This window comes from Pleurodeles waltl, chromosome 4_2, assembly GCF_031143425.1.
Source record: "Pleurodeles waltl isolate 20211129_DDA chromosome 4_2, aPleWal1.hap1.20221129, whole genome shotgun sequence".
Taxonomy (NCBI): Eukaryota; Metazoa; Chordata; class Amphibia; order Caudata; family Salamandridae; genus Pleurodeles; species Pleurodeles waltl.
The window spans coordinates 863460612-863481650 of record NC_090443.1 but is presented as its reverse complement, the minus strand read 5'-3'; the positions used below and the strand labels follow the sequence as shown (position 1 = coordinate 863481650).

The following is a 21039-nucleotide window of genomic DNA, read 5'->3' as shown; positions in this document are numbered from 1 at the left end:
TGTTCCCATTGGGAACAGGGTCAAGACTGGGTTGCATATGGTTGGGTTCAAACTGGGGTGACGTGGCGAGCAAAATAACAATGGATTAAACCCAGATCTGTGACTGGGGGTGAGTGTTTGAAAAGTTTCAACACTCCGTCCTTCATTCTATTTTGTTTTGTGATGTTGAGTATTAAAATGTTCATAAACAAACACCTTAAAAAGTGAAAGTCCCCCTCATCTAAGCTTTTCTATGAGTTACACCATTTTAAAAAGCTATTCAAGATCCATCAAACCCAAAACATTACGTCCCCATTGCGCCATGAAGCTGTAACTTCCCAGCATCTCTTTAATTTAAAAATCAACATCTTAAAAACCTTTTCTCCAAAAATGGCAAAAAAATAATCATTTCTCAATCTGCAGAATGACATTCTAGAGCAGGATGACCAAGCAACACACTGTATGCTGATCATACTTGACTTGTCTTTTGTCTTTAATCCGGTGGGTTGTCTCATTTTGCACTGTCTGTAACCAGTGGTCCTTGTCAGCAATCGGTCACTGAAATACTTTAAATCCTTTCTTGAGCACCACTCGCAAGTTGTCAGATGAGGCGAATTTATGATGTTCTTCGTGCTTTAATAAATATGTCGTACTTCAAGCACCTCTGTGTTAATCCTACCTAAAATGTCCAGTTTTTTCATATGCAGATGATACCCCCAACATTACTGGTAGTCACAAGCGAAGAGGGCAATATTTCAAGTGTATCAAATGAACTAAAAACAACAAAAATCTACATGTGTCAAAACAGCCTAAAAAGCCTTGGTTCTAATTTCACCCAAAGAAAATGTAAGGCTTCTGCCTCCTCCAACATTCTCAAGAGACGCTGTTCAAATCAAAATCTTGGTCAGGAATCTTGGTACTCTTGGGGTATCTCAGCCTGATCTCCAAATTGGAGTAGTGATCAAGTCTTTTTGGTGTAGGTTGTAGGAGGATGTGGTGTGGTTTATGGCAATAAGAAGGCCTCGAATGGGACCCTAAACCTGGCAGAATGTAAGTTATGCCATTGCTTTTGAGTTGCTTTAGAGAGTCTGAGAACCATAGGTGGTGTTTTGTTTCTCCTGCTTGGCCATTTAAGATGCTGGTTGGTGGGTTTTATGTTGACCTAAGTGCGGTTTCACTCTGTTAGTTTGTGAAGGGATAGGAGTTTTTTTTTTTTCTTGTCCTGAAGGAGGGGTTATTCTGTTTTCTTTCTATTATTTGGGTGATGAACAGACCACGCTTGAAAGTAATTATATGGTGGATTAGGTTTACACTAGGTTTCACACTATTCCATTTCCATTTCTAATATTCAATATTCAAACAAATTTACTTTGGGAACCACCGGCTCTTTAATGTTTCTGTCACCAATTCATTCAACCCATGAACTGTCGATATTGGGCCCAAGCCTCATTCTTGCTATACCATCCTGAGATGGTGTAGTCAATTATTTAAAAATTAATTGGATTTGTGGTTCTTTGTGCATGGGTTGGCCATATCCTTCTGCAATATGGCCAACATGGCAATAAGGCCATGGATGTTCCTGACCACACCAACCTTGCCACTGACAGCATTTCTCTGGCATATTTTTGGCAGTGGACCTGCTGCCATTGGTATTTAATGAAATTGCTCGTATTTATTTACTCTTCTGTCCTGGTTGAGCTACTTACCTCAATACAGCCTACTTGTTTTGATACCATTTTGTGGCATGTGCACCATAAACCATATTAACACATGTACTAAATACATTCCTCTTTCCAATCTTGTTGCCACTGGAGCCTCAATAATGAAGATGAGCCTGACTACGCTGACTATGCTAACCGAACCTCTCACTCCCATCATATCCTAAAGTGGTAAACACATCATAGTGCCTTGGTGTGAGGCTGTCCACTTACAAAATGTTAAACCCATCTAACACCCGGCAAGGGTCTTGATATTATCTCCTGTGTCTCTAGCCCTTTTTCTGTTCCTGCATAAGTAATGTCAGAGTTTTTGAGAATGTGTGATGCTTATAGAATGTATTTTGTGTGTGTTCCATATTTGTCACTTGGGGGAGTTAATTTCAGAATGGGCTGAGCTAGTATCACCATGCTCCCGGTAAGGTGTAGCCTAAGACTAGGCCTGGTTCTACTCACCGTAGGTAACTTGGCACCAGTAACATGAACTGAACTCATGTACAAAAAAGATATGTTTACCTACAAGTATGTCATCCTCTTCTATCTAACTGCATCCAAGTGACGTAAACATCAGAGCTGGACTGGGAAACCAAAATCATCCCTGGCAAAAATGCTCAAAGGAGCCCTGCTCTTTTTGTCTCCTCACACAATCTCTCTTTCCATCCATCCATTCTCCTTCTCTCATCTCTCTCTGATGATCACGTTCTCCCTACTGCCCCCTCCTTCCCTCTCTTTCTCTCTCTTGAAACCTTCTTGTGCCTGCTGCAATTAACCTTTGGGTCTGGGAAAAAAACAAATATCACAGCAGCAACCCTAGGCTTTAGAAACTGGTCTCCAAGGGCTCCAGCCCTCCAGGGAAATGCCATTTTGTGTAGCACACAGAGAGAATCACAATGGACCTCATCACACACATCACACACAAGCAACATGAATTCTTTAATGATGTCTGATTATGATGAAAGCAAAAGACCCAAGCTGTGCGTACTAAATCAACCTTTTTTAGGGAGAGCTACAGTGCCTGATTTAAAAAACAAATGTGCCTCTGCCCTCGTCAGGAGCCCACTGCAGCATGCACCACCCATTGCCCCTGCCAGCGCTGCCAATGTCATACCAACACAACTACGACCATCACACTGCTTCAAGTGTCACAATCCGGCGGCAGGTATTAGGCATGTTTCATTTATATTTAAATAATCAAACTGCCCAAATTAAGCACAGGAGATCTTGCAGACATTCTCTCCACGGGGTAATGATAAAAAAGGCTTGTGTTTCTTGGCTAGAATCACACTTTCACCACACTCAGTGACCATATAGCCTTTCGTAAAGCGGCAGCCACCCACACATCAAAAGGGGGTAATGTTAGGTTTTCCCTTGGTATCTGAGTACAGCTCAGATTTCAGCAGAGTCAAAAACTACAAGGAGTACCTCAGGTGGGCTTGTGTTATTGTCAATGTCACTGGGAGAAGAACACAAGGCTGTTCGGAAGGGCTACAAGGGCATAGCAACAGCTTTCTTAAGCCCTTCAGAAGACGTTCAACCACCACATCCCCCACTGTCTTTGAGTTTGCGGGTGGTGAATCAGTGATCATAAGTTTAGGTAGGTGTTGTGTCACCAAATTACACACATATCTCTGAGCCATTTTGAGGCACATCCACCATCGAGGACAGTTACACCAAATGAAGCAAGGGCCAGTAATCTCATATATTATTGCTTGATTCTGAATTATTGTTCTTCTCTAAATCTAGCACACAAAGCCTATTACATCCTTCGCTCATCTTACATGTCCACAATATTTTCACATAAGTTGTTGGCGGCTGAGTCCTTCACTTTAGAGGCTTTAGATCCAGAGTATCACATTATACCTCTGCATGGAACTTGACCACATAAAGTTTTGGAGAGTGCTGAGTAGGAACCACCTACACACCTTAGGTGTTCCAACTACTGACAGAGCCCCTATTACAATGACCTATTTTTCTCTCTCTGTCTCTCTGTTCTTTCTATGCGCTCTTAAGTGGCTTTGGCAGTATAATCAGTACTATGTACAACCCAAGTACAAATAAATCAATTCATTATCTCATAATTCTCAGAAGAGACAGACAACATAAACCCATATTTAAAAAAAAATGACAGAGCGCGACGCTGCACCACAATTGGCAGCGCCGTGCTCAGTCATTTGCACAATGCAGGGATGCGCCGTATTTAATTTAATATGACGCACCCCTGTGTTGTCCCCTGCACTGGCTCTAAATTGAGCTGCCTAGCACTAACGCAGGCATCCTTACACCATCGTGCAAGGATGTCTGCGTGGAGGGGTTTGATTCTTTATGTGAGGAAAGGTGTCCCTTCCTGCGCATAAACAATCACTAATGGTGATTTGGCACTTCTGAAGAATGCAGCACACACACAAGTGCCAAAGTGTCATTTTGGAATGAGGGGCACCTTCCTGCACATAAACAATCATGACTAGCATTTTGCTCTTTCTATGCGTGCTGAAGAATGTAGCATGCATAGAAAAAGTAAAAAACAAGGAGGATTGAAAGTATTCCTCCTCATTGTGCCCATGGGTGGCATTAGATTTTGGCCCTGCCTCATGGATTATGAAATCTCATAAATCTGAGGCAGCGTCAAAATGCAATGGGTGTTGCTGTGGCACGCCCACAGCAACACCGATTGCACGGCTCTTCCACGCAAAGGGTGAGTGTGAAGGGGACGTATTTACAAGGTAGCGTTAAGCCACAAAAAGTGGTTTAACGCCACCTTGTAAATGCGGTGCAGGGCGTAGCGCCACCGGAGCATCACTAAAAGGGACGCTCCAGTGGCTCTAGGGGCTCTTAAATTTGCCCATAGTCTAATTATAAAAACGTCTCGTGAATGTGTAGTTGTAGACCTTACTTCTTTTCTGCTTACAAGTGTATGCTGGTAGTTAGCTGAACTTTCACATGGCAAATGTAGTATTAGTATAGTGGTTTACGTTGGTTTGTACAGCAGTTCAGAGTGTTTTCATGCAAACACCAGCTTTATTGCACACTAGAATTTGTGCAATGATAGCAATGTCGTCATTATTTACAGTCAATAGAAGTCTACACATGCAATCAATATAAACTTAGCACGTACTTGAATGACATTTATGCTGACAGCTCACACCCTTCTGAAATGAAAAAGTGACTAGTGGAGAGACCATTGGCAGGACAGACATTTGGATGGTAATGAAACATTCTCTGATTTCTGGAAGAAGTGCAAAATCTGAAGAAGAATCCACCAGTGAAAACGGAGGTGCAGTGATGTCTATATCGTAGAGGAAAATATGTGGTTGACATCTGCAATTTAAAATTGAACACAAACACCATTTATGCTTACTGCAGCACTCAGAATGATGCCATAAAGGGATAGTCTAGCTGACTCACTATGGTAAGGAATGTGTTTCTGCTTTAACTTCTTAACTGTCTAACTTCTCAACAACCAGTCATCTGACATTTGCATTATTCTAATGTATCCTGATGCATAATTAGTGCTAATTGCATGTTCATTTCTAATACTGACAAGACAAATTTGAAAAGGTAGGGCCCAAGGGCTATGGGTTGTAGCAGACAGTTATTCTCATCTTTTCACTGAGAATTCTATAAGTTGTTCTGGGAGCAAGAAGACTTTGGATCCAGAGTGTGATTAAAGAGGGCTTGTGGTGTCCTTGGTGTATTATGTGACAGACCTGGTGAAGCTTTTTCCTGAAAGCAAGGCCTAGTCAAATAGAACCACAAAGTAAAATAAATGTTTGACTCACCCTTGGTAGCTTGGCTTGAGCATCAAGGTAATCCTCAGAGAAATATGCTAGAGATGTTGCGTGTAACAAACAAATCAAACATGAATACAGTTTGACTCACACTTGGTAGCCTGGTCTGAGCATCCTAGCTATCCCCAGAGAAATATGCCAGAGATGTTGTGTGTATCAAATAAACCAAACACCAATACAGTTTGACTCACCCTTGGTAGCTAGGCCTGAGCATCTTGGTTATCCCTCGAGGAATCTGTCACAGATGTTGCATGTATCAAACAAACCAAACATCAATACAATTTGGTGTGGGAGGAGTTATTCTGAAGACCCTTTTAAGGGAAAATCGCCAATGACCATGAATGCTAGTGGAAATTCTGCAAGCAAAGATGGAGACTGGAAATGTTTCACAAAGCAGGGTACATTGTTAGCACTCATGCTGTAGTCTTCTAAACAAGCTGAAGGATATGCTGTGACACTTTACAAACAGTGTCCTGCAAATCTGCCACCATTTTCATTGCAGTCTTTAATGAAGTTAACTCCAACAGGAGTCATCTTTGAAAACCATGGAGCAAGTCCTCGGAAGCAGACGTTCAGGCTAGAAGCTGTAACAATGCTTGCCTTTTAATACCAGTAAGCAAAGTATGGTTTATTCTTCAGCAAAGAATGGAGAATTTCTGTTTTCCTGTGTTGTTCTGAGAAGAAGTGGGCTCTGCATCGGTTTTTAAATGGATGAGCAAGTTTGTCGCTGGAAGGTCCTCTTAAACTAATCCTTAGTTTTCCAAGGATACTTATTCACACTTTTTCAGCAGTGTGACATATTTCCTGCTATTGTGAGACTTGTCTTATGGGAAAGTAAATCTCTCATAGCTCTTTTTAGTACCACCCAAAATTGTGGAAGCTCTCTAGGCAGAGCAGAGCTGTTCCAAAATTAGACCACACCACTTGTTTCTAAGCCAAGCCTATCTCTATAACAAAATAATTGCAAAGTCTTTGATTGGCCCCATTAGCAGGGTATCCACAAGAAGGGAAGCTAGTGAGCCTTGGAGGAATCCAATGTGAATAGAGGTAGATGATGACAAATAACTGAATGCTGCCTTACAGAATGTAAACACTTTACACAAGCAGTTTTCTGTTTCTTTTAAAAGTTCTATGGAGGCATACTACACCTATATATACCCAATCAGGAGACCCTCTTGATGAATATGCGACTAAAGAGGGCTTCTGCAGCACCCCTCCATGAAGAGAGACTCCTGCTTGGGTACCTATGTGCATGGTATGCTTCTGTAGCACTTTTAAAAGAAACACAAAAAAGGGTTGCGGATAGTGTTTACATTTTGTTATGGTACACACATTGTCCATTGCCCAGTCATCATCTTCCAATTCCTTTTGTTCTTTTCTTTTCTTTATACACACAGTCTGTCACCTTATATTTTACTCCTTGTATCTATTTCACATCAAGAGTGTGTTCTTGCAAGCCTATTACCCTCATTACTAATTCTGGCCAAAAACACATACCTTCTTTTTGCAAATATTTCTTGTAGGAGCTTGTGATCTGTTCTCACATTGAATACCTCCCACCATACAAAATGTCCACATTTTGGCATAGCCAGTGCACCATGGAGACTTCTTTTTCAATTACTGAATAATTTAGTTCAGTTCCCCTTAAGCGTACAATTGCATGCATATTAGATGTTTGTAACTACACAAGTCCTAAGCCTTTTCAACCTACATCGTTGGCCATTCTTTTTTCCCTTCCTGGTATACATATCTGCAAATCAAAAGCTTTCTCCAAGTCTTTTTTTACATAAACATCCATCACACTTTTCATCCTATTTGGTCTCTGCATTTGTAAAAAGCTTTGTACATCAGTAGTTTCCTTTCTGTAACTCTACCGTAAACAGGTACCATAGCCATAAAGGATTGTAAATCCTGTATATGTTTTGGTAGTTTTACATTTGTCACAGTTTTCACCAACTCCTTTTGTGGTCTAGCATACATAGAAGAAATTTGATAACCAATGTAGTGATCTCTTCACTCCACTTCTGAAATATCATTTATTGTGCCCTTTAAATTGAGCTCATATTCTCTGAACCTGTCCATCACTCACCAGGCCCTTTTACTGTGTTTTTACCAAGTATTACCATAAATTAACAAATCGTCTTGCTACCATTTTACCCCTGTAATGTTCCTTGTCATAGTTCTTTGATAAGTAAAGATCACTGACATAAAATCAAAAGGTATCCTCTTGAACTTGCACCTGTTGGAGTAATGGGTACTGTAAGTTCTTGAGAATCCTCATGCAAGTGGTCCTGATGATATGCCAATTCTAAGTTTAAAAGTCTAAAAAGTTTAAAAGCTTTGCCACTATCAGCACTGTCACCATTTCCCATATATTGGGTAAAGGGTTCTTGTCAACTATGACTGGCTTATTTAATGCCCTCAGGTCGATACATTATCAGATGTCTCCATTAGTTTTTTTGGCCACAAATATCAGTGCAAATCATTCCATTGCTTCCACCGACTCAATCACTTTCAACTTGCAAAACTAGTTCACCTCCTTCCTTACTACTTCTTGCACACTTCTGGGCAGTTGTCTCTCTTTAGAAACAAATTGTATTGTTTGTTGCTTAGCTTTATATTGTGCAAATATCTTTTCAAACATCTCAAAACTGATGTAAATATTTCTGGGAACTCTCTCTCAAAATCTGAACATTCTTGTTCAACTAGTTATACCCAAACCTGAGTTTTAGGCTTAGGGCCAGATTTATAAAAAAATAGCACAGTGCAACAAGTCACCTTGCTATGCTGCACTGAATCACTTGGAGAGGGCAGGAATGTGCCACATTTAAGGAATACAGCACATTCCTGTCCTTTCCTCCTGCACTGGTGCACAATGGGCTGCTTAGCGCCAATGCAGGCACCCTTACACCATGGTGCTTCCGACCGCCAAACTCGTAATGACCCCCAAAGTTCTTCAGTGGATTACCTTAATCAGCAACTCAATTAAGTGAATAAGTGAACCTTACTCAGCCCTCCCAAACAATAAATCCCAAACAATTATTTGCATTCAGTAAGGTCTTCCTAACAAAACATTCAAAAGCTTGACCCTGAAGAGTAACTACAGTCTTCACGCTCTCTCTAGTGACTTATACTTAGATACAATACTACAGAACAATGTAATGTCAATGTGTACTGCTCAGTGTGTCATCCATTCCCTGGAATAGAAATAACACAACTGCACTGAAAGTCAAAAGACCAGTCAAGGATCACAGAAGTCCTTCACAGAGCACATTACAACAGTAATTCAGAGTATCAGTTGCCAGCTCATGATAATGAGAATCAAGCTTGCCAGGCATTGGCTTGCCCATAGCTTGACTGGTGTAATTCAATCTATGCCTGACTTCCGAAGGAAGAAATTGAAGAACTACAGGAATTAACAAAAACAAATGTCTAAGCTTTGCTTGAACCAAAATAAATCATATTGGATTACCACAGTTCGGAACGCTGTCTACTTGCTCCTATTCAAGCAAACGATCATCTAAAAAGTAGCATGCACATGGCATGTACGTTCGTCTACAAACACAATGGACAAAGCAGCCTGACAACCTGAAGAAAATAAGGCACATGATTGCATTCTGACTTCATACTCAGTAGCTCATTGAGTCAGGTTATGCAAACTGGATTCAGAAGTAAAGAATTAGGTGGAACAGTGAAAATTATTATCCTTGTCCTGGAATACCTTAAACCTACATGTACAGAATCGATCCAACCTGTCTAATTAAAGCAGCTCTGAAAAGTGATGTTTTCAAAATCCATGTTTTCAGGCCTCCTAGGCACCTTGCAATATTTCTATCTCAACTGCCCTGAAGATTCACAGGTGATCCCCAAACATGGAATTCTGCATATTTTATAGCGTTTATATTGTGGGAACCTGAGTTACAATCCTCGCTCCAATGCTTGAAGGAATTCAGTTTAATTTAATCAAAGCATTTAATCCCCAGTTGCCTAAAATTTTAATCAGTTATGGCAAAATGTAATGCAACTTTATATGTTCAAAAATGCAGTTGCTTAGCTTTTCAAAAAATGTGTAAATCCCGCCAATGTACATTGATCTACTGCTCCACAGCTGGGGCTGTGTTACCTAAATACCACTACATACAATATGTGACAAACTGGTGCTATCTGAAACATCAATAATTGAGTACTATTAAATTGGGTAACTGAAACACCTGTTTTTTACAGTACCTAATAAAAATGGCAAAGCGGTTGTGTTAAGGTGCTGTATAATGAATTTCTTTATTACTATTCTATCAGATGCACGTGCTAGATAGGCAATAGGGCTGCCACTAGCTCTATGATTACGCATTTAGAAACAATCAAAATAGTTTCACATTGTATGGAACTCAAGAGATACTCTCTAGTGTCATTATTTTGGTTTGGTTAAAAGTCTAGTTGATTATTTGTAAGTGAATCTCACTATAGGTTGTGGCATGTGGATATGTGGATACAAGATGATTGTTTTGAGGGAAATTCCATGTGTGGAGTTGCGAAGATCTTCCTCTGCAAGCTTGTGAAGTTGTCTTCCAATTCAATAAAAAATAAAAGATATAAACTTATATGGGCTTTTGGGTCAGCCCTCTTCATAAATTAGTATGTTCAATTGCAATTCACATTTTGCTACCACCCACCACGGCATACAACATGGGGCAGACTACTTCAGCCACTGGCTTCCTTTCACTGTTAGTTACCGTGTTTTACCTTATCACGTGCACATCCAGCAAAGTAGACTCTTTTTCCCATTATACATTTGCACACCTGCGCTCCATCCCCCACCCCCTTTAAAGGACATTTCAGTGCGAATACGTCACTGGTATGTCAAAGGCAAGCCATCTGTACCTGTTTAGCCCTGGACTGCACCCAGCGCCAGGAACTCTGGTCCTTCCTCTACTCACTTCTACCTTGCCACGCTCCTCTGTGATTTCAACCCTGGCTGCCGCTTGCTGCCACACTCACCACACAACACAAATGGAGCCTTCATATGTGCCTCCTATAACTACACATGCACTTTCCTTCGTCCTACACCTACCACTCCCACACCAACAGCACCCAGCACCCCACTCACTCACACAAACCAGCCACCCACTCATGCTCACAGAGATCAACCACCAACCACGTAAAACACCACACTCATATGCATGGTCCTATCACCCACTCACTCACCAAACACTCCACAGATATATGGGACCTACTGAAGGATAACTCTCCGAACTTGCTCTTCTTCACTGAAAGATAGCTAAACCCAACATTTGCACCAGACATTGCTGCAGCCATCCCCACCAGCTACAAGACAATGCAAGACCATCAGCAGAAGCCCAGAGGCAGAGTCACCATTATATTCAAAGACATCATCCGCTCCACCACCAACCTGAACACCCCACATCCCCTACATGGAACTCATAATGCTGAAGATATGCATTAAAGCCAACTTCTCCCTCGGCAGAACGCTCATATACAGAACATCAGGACCCCGCACCAATCTCACTAGCGACACTACAGATCTTATTTCACCCCTCATCATCAATGTCAGCACTTTCAACCTTCTCAGAGACCTTAATTTTCACCTAGAAGGCCACAGCAACCCGAACTCCGTGGCCCTTGTAGAAATCCTCAGAAACCTCAGTTTCACCCAGCATGTTACCGAACCCCCCCCCCCCCACACTACTGGACGCCTTGTGGACCCTAATTTCTCGTCAGTCATCAACATCACAGCCAACAAGCAAGCAACTAGACCTGGACAGACCACATCCTCAACAGTTTCATCATACCCATCCAACACCACTACAGACCTACCACCACTAGACCCGCCCACCGCAGCTGGAAAAGCATCACCGAAGAAGACTGGGCTTTCGTTCTCTCTGCATCCTGGCCCAAGTACAATGGCCACTTGTTCAAAGCCATCAAGAACCTCAGCAGCTGGCTCACTGCATGTGCTAACAGCCTGGATCCCCTAAGGCATAACCCAACTGCAAGAGGCACAGGCCAGCGGGTACACAGAGGAACTCAGGCTGGCAAAACACCACTGCAGGCAACTGGAGTGCAAATGAGGAACACGACAAGACTCCACAGATAAAGACATCTTCAAATCTGTCCTAAGATCTTTTCACCAGCAGATACAGAACACCAAGCGCACAGCTCTTACAAACTACATTTATGCCAGAACAAACAGCGCAAGGAGATCTTCATCATCACCAAAGATTTCACTATGCCTCGTACCACCTCCAGCAACATCACCCATGCAAGTCATACTCCTCTAAGACAAGATGCCCATCGCAAGAAACAAGTTCACTGCCACCATGACTGAAGTTGCTAAGTGGATGAAAGCCAGCTATCTCAACCTCAACACTGACAGGACAGAAGTAGTCATCTTCGGCAAGAACACCTCGACATAGGACTCCAACTGGTGACTGGATGAACTCTGACCTACAACTATACCTATCACCCACACCAGGAATCTCGGAATCATCATCATCAGCAAACTGGACATGACCACACAAGTCAATCCCATTATTGCATATTGCTCCCACGCCCTGGAGATGCTGAGGAAGATCTTCAACTGTCTACCAAGCAACACCAGAAAAAATGTCACCCATGCCCTAATCACCAGCAAGTTGGATTACAGGAACACCCTCTTCGACCACCAACCACCCAGACACCACCGCTCTGCAAAACTCCTACTTGTTCCCATCTCACAAATACACAGAACCAGATCAGGAGGACAGGCTTTATCTTACATCACTCCTAAAGCATGGAACAACCTACCACTCCACATCAGAGCCTCCTCTTTGCTTCTTGAATTCCACAAGAAGCAGAAGACCTGGCTTTTCAATTAACCAGCCTACCATAAGCAGGACTAGGCACACACACCTGCTCAGTGCCAGGATATGCTTGCAGGTGACATTGCACTTTGCAAATACACATAACATAGCATGACTCGTGCCAGAGCTTGTGGACAACATTTTACTTTGCCAATGCCTTTTTGTTTCCATGTTTTATCTTTTTTCATTTTTGTAGTCTTGTATGCATGTTTACACTAAGTTGTCAGGTTACTGTAATTCAAAACCAATAGTACCTTTTCTTTGCGCCAATAGGAATAATATTTTTATAATTTCCCCTGAATTAACCCGAAAAGGGGTTTCTATACTATATATAAGTACATCTACTTGGTCTGAAGAACTCATAGTGTTCTAGTATAATTATATGAGAAAGTTTTTTTTCAATTAATAATTTATATTGCAAGGATATAGCTATCACATTCAGACGACATGGCTTCCTTTTTTTTTATTTTTGTGTCAGATTCATAAAATAAAAACTAATAATAAAATGTAACATTGTTTGTTCCTCTTGATATGTATGGTGCCCTGTCCAAAAACCCATAAATTGCATTTGGTTCCTGTAGAAACATTTGTAACTGGTCATGTGGGATTCGTAAAGGGCAGGTTGAAACGAGTACGAGAGAGAAAATGCATGTGTATGTGAAAGATTGTGTGGGTGGGCATATTGTAATATAACCTGATTACAAAAGTGATCAAGGACCGGCTTTCAAAGCTGTCCGAATGTTCCTATGAAAAATGAAGCACGTCTTCACTTGTGTTTTTTTGTTTTAGATCACGTTTGTCCCTGTGGAAACTGAGGCTCAGTCTTTGTTTTCAGAGAAGTCGCCCGTGTCCTCGGACAATGGAATTTCTGAAAAGAAGTGGTATGTACTATAGAGATAACCCTCTATGTTTCTACTCAACAACGTTTAATATGTTTTAATAAGGACACTCTGTTAGCTGGCGCAAGGTTATCTGAGATTTGGCGGACAAGGCCTTTGTGTGGAGATTGCACTGAAGGCCTCTGTCTGAGAATGAGGCGAATCACGTGAAATGTAAAAGCTCTTTCAATGGCTGCTACCGGTAAGAGTTCATAGAAAGTGTGTCCAGAGTAAAACACGTTTCCTTCTTTCTCTGTTGTACGCACAACAGAACCAGGGCTTTAGGTGGGAGCGGTCTCGCTACTGCTCAGTAGCGGCAGCAATTAACAAGCATTGGCAAAACCGATAGGTCTCATTTATTCGAAGAATTGGTGTTGTCCTTGCATTTTAGCCATGTTGTGCAGTAGTGGGGCTGCTGTGCAACACAGATGCAAGTTTAAAACAAGCATTTGCAATGCAGTGGGTCTTGCGTTTGCTCCAGTTAGAGCTATTAGTGTTGTATGTTTCTAACAGGACTTTTCTTGCCACTTAAATTGAAAGTGAAAAGTAAAACAGTTGACATAAGCAAGCCGATTCAAAGTGACATGGCCACGAAGAACAGACACAAAAGGAAAAAGAAGCTTGCTCACAGTCAAACGTATCGGGAATCAGTGTCCAAGGTGGTAACAACACCGCTCCAAGGAGGGACAAACTTAAAGCATTTACCGATGTCTTTTGAAAGGCAAGCACATGAACCACTGATAGTGATGGATGTGGTTAAAAGCCCACAGATAGATTACAACAGGTCAAAGCACTTGCACTCTCGACCTAAAAACACAGGGCCTGATTTATACTTTTTTAGCACTGCATTTGCGTAATTTTTTTACAGAAAAGCGTCGCAAACTTACAAGATATAATTGAATTTTGTAAGTCTGCACTGCTTTTGCATAAAAAAATGATGCAAATGCAGCGCTAAAAAATATAAATCAGGCCCAAAATGTGCTGGCCATGTCATATGGCTTTTTCTTAATTGCTGTGAAGAGGCAACAAGGAGGGAGGAACGTGGAGGGTGAAGGATGTGGGTAAAAGTAAAAAGCACTATGATGCGGCCAGCAGTGTCCAAATCATAGTGCTTTTTTTTTGTTATGGACAGATGGGGCCACCACAGCTAATAGAGGGAGGGATCGGCCACGGCAACACTGTCAATGGAAGGAGGGACAGTGAGTGGGGACAGGGCAAGCCAACACTGATAACAAACGGAGGGTATAAGGGTGGGGGCATGCAAACATGAACAACGAATGGAGAAGAGTAGGGGTAAGCCAACATGGACAACTAATGGAGATTGGGAGGGAGGGTCTAACAAGCACAACGGGGGAGGGATGTGGTACAAGCCAACATAGACGACCAACAGAGGGAGGGAGGGTAGAGGCAAGCCAACACAGACAACAAATGGAGGGTGGGAGGGAAGACGGTGCAAGCTAACATGGACAATGAATAGAGGGATGACAGGTGAGGCTGGACAGCAGAGGAACACAGAGAGGGAAGAAGCACGCAAGGGAGCCAGCTGAAAAAGACACACTCTGGTAAAGTGAATAAATCAAAAGAAAAAATTGCTAGCAAAAAAATGAGCAGAGGAAGGATACAAGTAATTTGTCTATGCGCTGGGAGAGGGACAAACACACAAAGAGGAAGGAAGCCTATGGCAACTGACCAATAAGAAGCAATCAAATTAGAGTGGAAATCAAGCCAACCAATGGTAAGCAATTGGCAGTCTCTTACCCAACTGTTAGAAAATAAAAGGTCTCAAAGAGAGAGCACATACACTGTCTAGGTGATACCTAAAAACAGACATTGAAATAGGTCCCTACTGGGTGTTATATTCATGCCCTTAACATTCTAAATAAAAACACACCTCTTTCTCAACGATGTCTGCAAGAACCCTTAAGTTAATAAAGGTCAGTGATGCAGTCCCTGAGATATTTCACACTTTTTATTTCATGTTGCATGGCATATAGGGGGTCATTACAACCTCAGTGGTCTTTTAACAAGACCGCCGAGGGACCGCCGTGCGGAAGACCGCCAGTAGTGGCGGTTTGCCGCTCGGCGTATTATGACTCTTGGCTGCTCTCCGTCCTTTTTACGACGGAGAGCCGCCAACAGCCATACTGGCGGGCTGCGGGGAAGTGGAGGTTGCTCCACCTCCACCGCCACGGCAACAGAACACCGCCCACCGAATCACGTCCTGTGATTCAGCGCGGCGGTGTTCTGTTGGCGGTGTGGTGTCGGCGGAGCAGCCCCCATGGCTCCCGTCCCCTCCCGGAGGATCGACAGACAAGGTAAGTCGATCGTCCGTTAGGGGAGGGGGGTGGAGGGGTGTTGTGTGTTGTGTGGGTGCATGGGGGTATGCGTCTGTGTATGTAGAGGGGGGTGTGAGTGCGTGTATGCTTGCGTGTGTGTTGCGTGTGTTGGGAATGAGTGCGTGTATGTCTGTATGTATGTCTGTATGGATGTGTGCGTGTATGTCTGTATATGGGTGTGCGTGTCTGACTGAGTGTGTGGATGTAGACATGTATGTTGGTGTGTGTGCGTGTATGTGTGTTGGTGGTGCCTGCGTGCGTGTCGTGTGTGTATGAGTGTTGTTATGTTGGGGGTCGTGGTGGGGAGGGGGGCCCTGCCACCTTTGGGGGGTGGTGGGGGGTGTAGGGGAGGGAGTCCAGGGGGATGGGGGGTGGTAGGAGACCCCTATCAGTGCCAGGGAAGGAATTTCCTGGCACTGATAGGGCTTACCGCCATGGATTTCATGGCGGTTCCTACTGCTGGAAATCCACAGCAGTAAGCCGGGTCGAAATACCGGCGGCGGTATTGTGACGGCCGCCGGGCTGAAGACCCAGGTCTCCAGCCCGGCAGTCGTCTCCACCCCGGCGGGCGGAACGGTGAAGCGGCTGATGAGCATGGCGGTAACCACCATGGTCATGATACTAAAAAAAAGACCGCCAGCCTGTTGGCGGTCTTACCGCCGCTTTAACACCGTCCGCCAGGGTTGTAATGACCCCCATTGTCTCTGTTTTCTAGAAGTATTTTATTTTCTCAGATTAGTTTCTGCAGTTTTGTTTTTCATTCAATGTTGAGTCTTGTATAGCAGTGGCTCCCAACCTTTTGACTTCTGTGGACCCCTACTTTATCATTACTTGAGCCCGGGGACCCCAAGTGAATCATTATTGGAATCCGGGGACCCCCCTAACGGAGTCATTACTGAAAGCTGGGGACCCAATCTGTTTATATTATTTAATTTTCTATGCAGTTACGGACCCCCTGAGGAGGCTTTGCGGACCCCAAAGGGTCCCTGGACCACAGGTTGGGAACCACTGTTGTATAGCATATATTTTAAATTGAGTGGCCGCTAAGCCTCTGGGTGAGTTCAGCATGTGTAATATTGTTCACTAAGGTGCACACATGAGATATGTGGAGATCAGGGTGAATGCACTGTGAGTTTTCACAGTGCCCATGACTGTCATAAAAATGTTTAGATTACATGCTCTTCCATTAGATGGCCTCTTCACAGAACTATGATCATATATGTGGCAGTTGTAATTATGGCAATGTATGTGAATGAGGTATGCAGCTGTCAAAATATTGACAGCACTTAAGGAAAATAAAGTGGAGTTTTTGTGTGTGTGAAAGAGAATGAGGGGGGTGGTGATGGGGATAAGCAAGGAAATAGATGCAAAAGGGGAGAGTGGAAAGATCAAAGTAGAGGAAGGACAAAAAGAGTAAGACATGCAGATTGAGGAACCTCAGAAATATGTTTGGAGAAAAGGGTGTAAGTGGCTAATGCAGAGAGAGAGCTTGCCGGGGAAAAGGGGTGTGAAGGAAAGAGTAGGAGAAGTTCTTTATTTGGCTGATATTGAATGAACATCAGTGATAACATCTTTGATCTAATCATGCCTCTTTGTATGTAGGGAAGCTTTCGATTTGTGCCCATCATGTGCATTTTGGGGGCCATGGTGCAAGGCTGTCTGTGTTGTAAGCAGGATTGCTTTTGTGCAGAAAGGGACACCTCGTTGCACCAAAACAATCTCCTGAGGCATTTTACACAACAAGGCTTGTTTTGTTGTTATTTTGAAAAACATTGATAAATGCAGTTATTAAAGACATGCACAATCATCTAGTTTTCAAATGTGGCATCTAATAAGAAACTTCCTTGTGGTACCACTATTGCAAAGATTTAATAGTGTCCGGTCCCCAGTTCACAGACCCCTTACACCAGTGCTGAAGAAGCTCGTCGATACGAAACCAGCCTCCCGCCCTACGATCAGATTGAGATAAAAGTGGTGGGCTCAGCAGAGAGCCAGGGACTTCAGTCTGCCCCCACATCTCTACGCCCTGAGGCAGAGGCCAGGTATGCCCAGCCACCAGCACAGGCGAAGGTGGTTGTCCACAGAAACTCGGAGAGCGACGAAGACACCACCAAGAGCCTACTGCAGAAAGGCACAACTGGAGAACCAGAGAGGTTGGTAATACTGTAATTTTTTAAAAGAATATACGTATTCACATGTATTTGCCTTGCCTGACAGTCTTCTGCAGATGTGATTTTAGGACACAAAAGATAATTTGGTATTTCGATATAAAATGCTATCCGACATTTGAAGATGCACAATATTTTACATTTGTCAATTTCTGTCAGAAGGTGAACCTGATCATGTCTATGGAGCCTCCTGAGCTGGTTGGGACATTAACGTCTTTCAAACCTAGGAAGGGTTTGAAAGACTTAAATCCAACACAGAGCAGATTATATGACAAGTGTGGATAAATATGAGAAGGCTTAAAACAGAAAAGTGCTGTTTAGCTGCAAATAGTGTTATTCAAAGTGCTTTGCAGGCACGGATGTTTTATGGTGAAACAGACCACTGGCGACATGATAAATTATATTGTAACCCAAGTCCCTGTTCCAAGCTTTCTAGTGAAAATGTTGAATCATTTTCAACTTATTTGCATACAGTCCGTCAAATATTTTTTAAAATTATGATTGTATTTTATTTTGAATCTGTCCTTGCATGACTTTTTAAGTCGAAATAGATGATGACAATTATGATGGGAAAATGATAAGAATGTTTTTTGGTTGATGAGTCTACAAACTGTGTCCAACGTTCTGCAAAGCCCAATATGAATATATGTGGTATTTTGTTAAGTTATACTTGTGCTGCAACATCCAATTGGATTAAATACTCATAGGTCATCTTTCTCCTGAACTCTCCAAAAGTTGCAGTGTAGAAAGCTGGCCTGGTGTGGTGGGTACCTAAGGTACTTATACCTTATACCAGGTCCAGGTGTCCTATATTAGTGTAGTGTAGGCAGTGTCTAGAAGCCAGGCTTTCTAGAGGTAGCTGTGGATGAGCTGCCAAGGCTTATCTAGGAGACATGCAAAGCTCATGCAATACCACTGTACTCACACAGCACATACACACATAAAAGAAAACAGTCAGTGTTACAAAAATAAAGGCTCTTTATTACAGTAACACGATACCAAAACATTAGATAGGCAGTACTCCAAAAGGAGGTAAGTAAACACACCAAATATGTACATTAGTAATAAGTCATAGGAATAAAAAGTGATAGAAAACAGTGCAATAGCAAATAGGCAATAGTGACCCTAGGGAGAGCCCAAACCATATACAAAGAAAATGGAATGCGAATGCAGGACCCCCACCTAGGTGAATGAAATGTGTAGAGGGGAGCTGGGGGAACTAGGAAACCCCAGCAACCAGGAAGAAAGGAGTAAGTTACTGGAATTTCCCCAAACCACTCAAAAGGACGAAAAAGAAGAAAATGCAACACCCGGACTAGACTGCAAGAAGCCAGTGGTGGATTCCTGAAGATGAAGACCTGTGGAAGAAGGAGACCAAGCCCAGAAGTCACAGAAGTGTCCAGTGGGGGCAGGAGCTATTACCCAACCATCTGTGGTTGCAGGAGTTGGTCAATGGTAGTACAAAGGCAGTTAGCAATGCAGTCTTGGAGCTGGAGAAGGGTTCATGGAGGCTGCCGTTGATGTCCCATGCCAGATGGAAGATTGCAGTCAATTAGTGGTGCGGAAATGCCACCAACAAGCCTTGGCAAAGGTAGAAGATGCGGTGAAGCAAAAGTGGAGCTGCCAGGGACCAGCAAGGTCCAGGAGGAATCAACCCATGGGTGGAGTCCTAAGGAGACCCTCAGCAAGGCAGGGAGTCCAGAGAAGAAAAGGCAGTCCCCACAGGAGACCAACTGGAAGAGGAACCAGGAGTCACACAGGAGCCCAGGCAGCATGACTGGGGAAGGGTCCCTCTCCACAGGAGGTCAACTTAGGGCTGTGCATCGCAAGAAGGAGTGCTGGAGGCTGGGGCTACATAGAGCCTGAAGATCCCTTGGGGAAGATGTCAACAAGCCTTGGTAGCTGCAAAAGATACGGTGCACTGCGGTACTGGCCTGCATGGGAAGGCAAGGGCTCACCTCCACCAAAGTTGGACAGCTGGCAGAAAGGACCAAGGGGACTACTCCAGACCACCACCAGTGATGCATGATCCATGCAGCTCAGGATGAGAGGAGATCCACGCAGATGGTCGTTGTTTCAGTCAGTGCCTGCGGATGCAGGGAAGTAACTCCTTCACTCTAAGAGAGATTCCTTCTTCCTCCTTATGCAGACTGAAGATTTGCCACCCTCAGAGGATGCACAGCCGGGGAAACATTGCAGAAGTTGGAAGGAGCCATGGAAGCAACGTTGCAAGCAGAGTCTTGTTGTGGATACAGATTGTTGGTTCCTGGAGGGTCCAGTCACAGTTCCAGTGGCTAGAAGTCGAATTAGAAGTTGCAGAGGGGTCCTGCTGGAATCTTGCGAGCTGTATCTGATGTCCCACCCCAGAGGAAGACCCTAAATAGCCCTGAAATGGGGGATTGGTCACCTAGCCAGGTGACAACCTATCAGGAGGGGGCTCTGACATCACCTGCCTGACCTGGACACTCAGATGCTCCCAGAGGCCTCCTCCCACCTTTGATTCAAGATGGCAGAATCAAGGGACCTTCTAGAGGAGTTCTGGGCACCACCCCTGGGGTGGTGATGGACAAGGGAGTGGTCACTCCCCTTTCCATTGTCCAGTTTCAGAGCAGGGACTGGGGGTCCCTAAACCGATGTAGACTGGTTTATGCATGGAGGGCACCAAATGTGCCCTTCAAAGCATGCCAGTGGCTTGGGGAGGCTACCCCTCCCAAGCCATGTAACACCTATTTTCAAAGGGAGTGGGTGTTACCTCCCTCTCCCAAAGGAAATCCTTTGTTCTGCCTTCCTGGGCTTGAGCTGATCAAGCAGCAGGAGGGCAGAAACCTGCATGAGGGGTAGCAGCAGCTTGGGCTGCCCGGAAAACCCCAGAAGGCTGGAAGGAACAATGCTGGGGGTCCTCTAAGGAGCCCCCAAAGTGCATGGAATCATACTTCCAATACTGGCAACAGTATTGGGGTATGATGCTGACATGTTTGACACCAAACATGCCTAGGTTCGGAGTTACCATTATGTAGCTGGACATAGGTAGTGACCTATGTCCAGTACACTCATAAAATTGCATTCCTGCACTCACGAAGTCCACGAAAATGGAACTGGAGTTCGTGGTGGCACATCTGCTAGTGCAGGGGTGCCATCACACACAGGTATTTGTACCCTGCTCTGTGGGCTAAGAGGGCCTACCATAAGGGTGACTTACAGTGACCTGTAGTGAAAAGGTTCATGCACCTTTTCATGCAGGCTGCAATGGCAGGCCTGCAGTCACATTTTACATGGGCTCTCTAGGGGTGGCATAATACATTCTGCAGCCCATGAGGATCC

General features: G+C 43.7%; 1 protein-coding gene across 1 annotated transcript in view; it reads left to right on the top strand.

Annotated features, from left to right (window-relative positions):
* Positions 1 to 21039, top strand: part of BSND (barttin CLCNK type accessory subunit beta) — a 154494-nt gene that overhangs the window by 14138 nt on the left and 119317 nt on the right. The window contains exons 2-3 of the mRNA XM_069232607.1: positions 13126 to 13217; positions 17440 to 17703. Of these exons, the coding sequence (XP_069088708.1) occupies positions 13126 to 13217; positions 17440 to 17703 (356 nt within the window). The remainder of the gene's footprint in view (positions 1 to 13125; positions 13218 to 17439; positions 17704 to 21039) is intronic.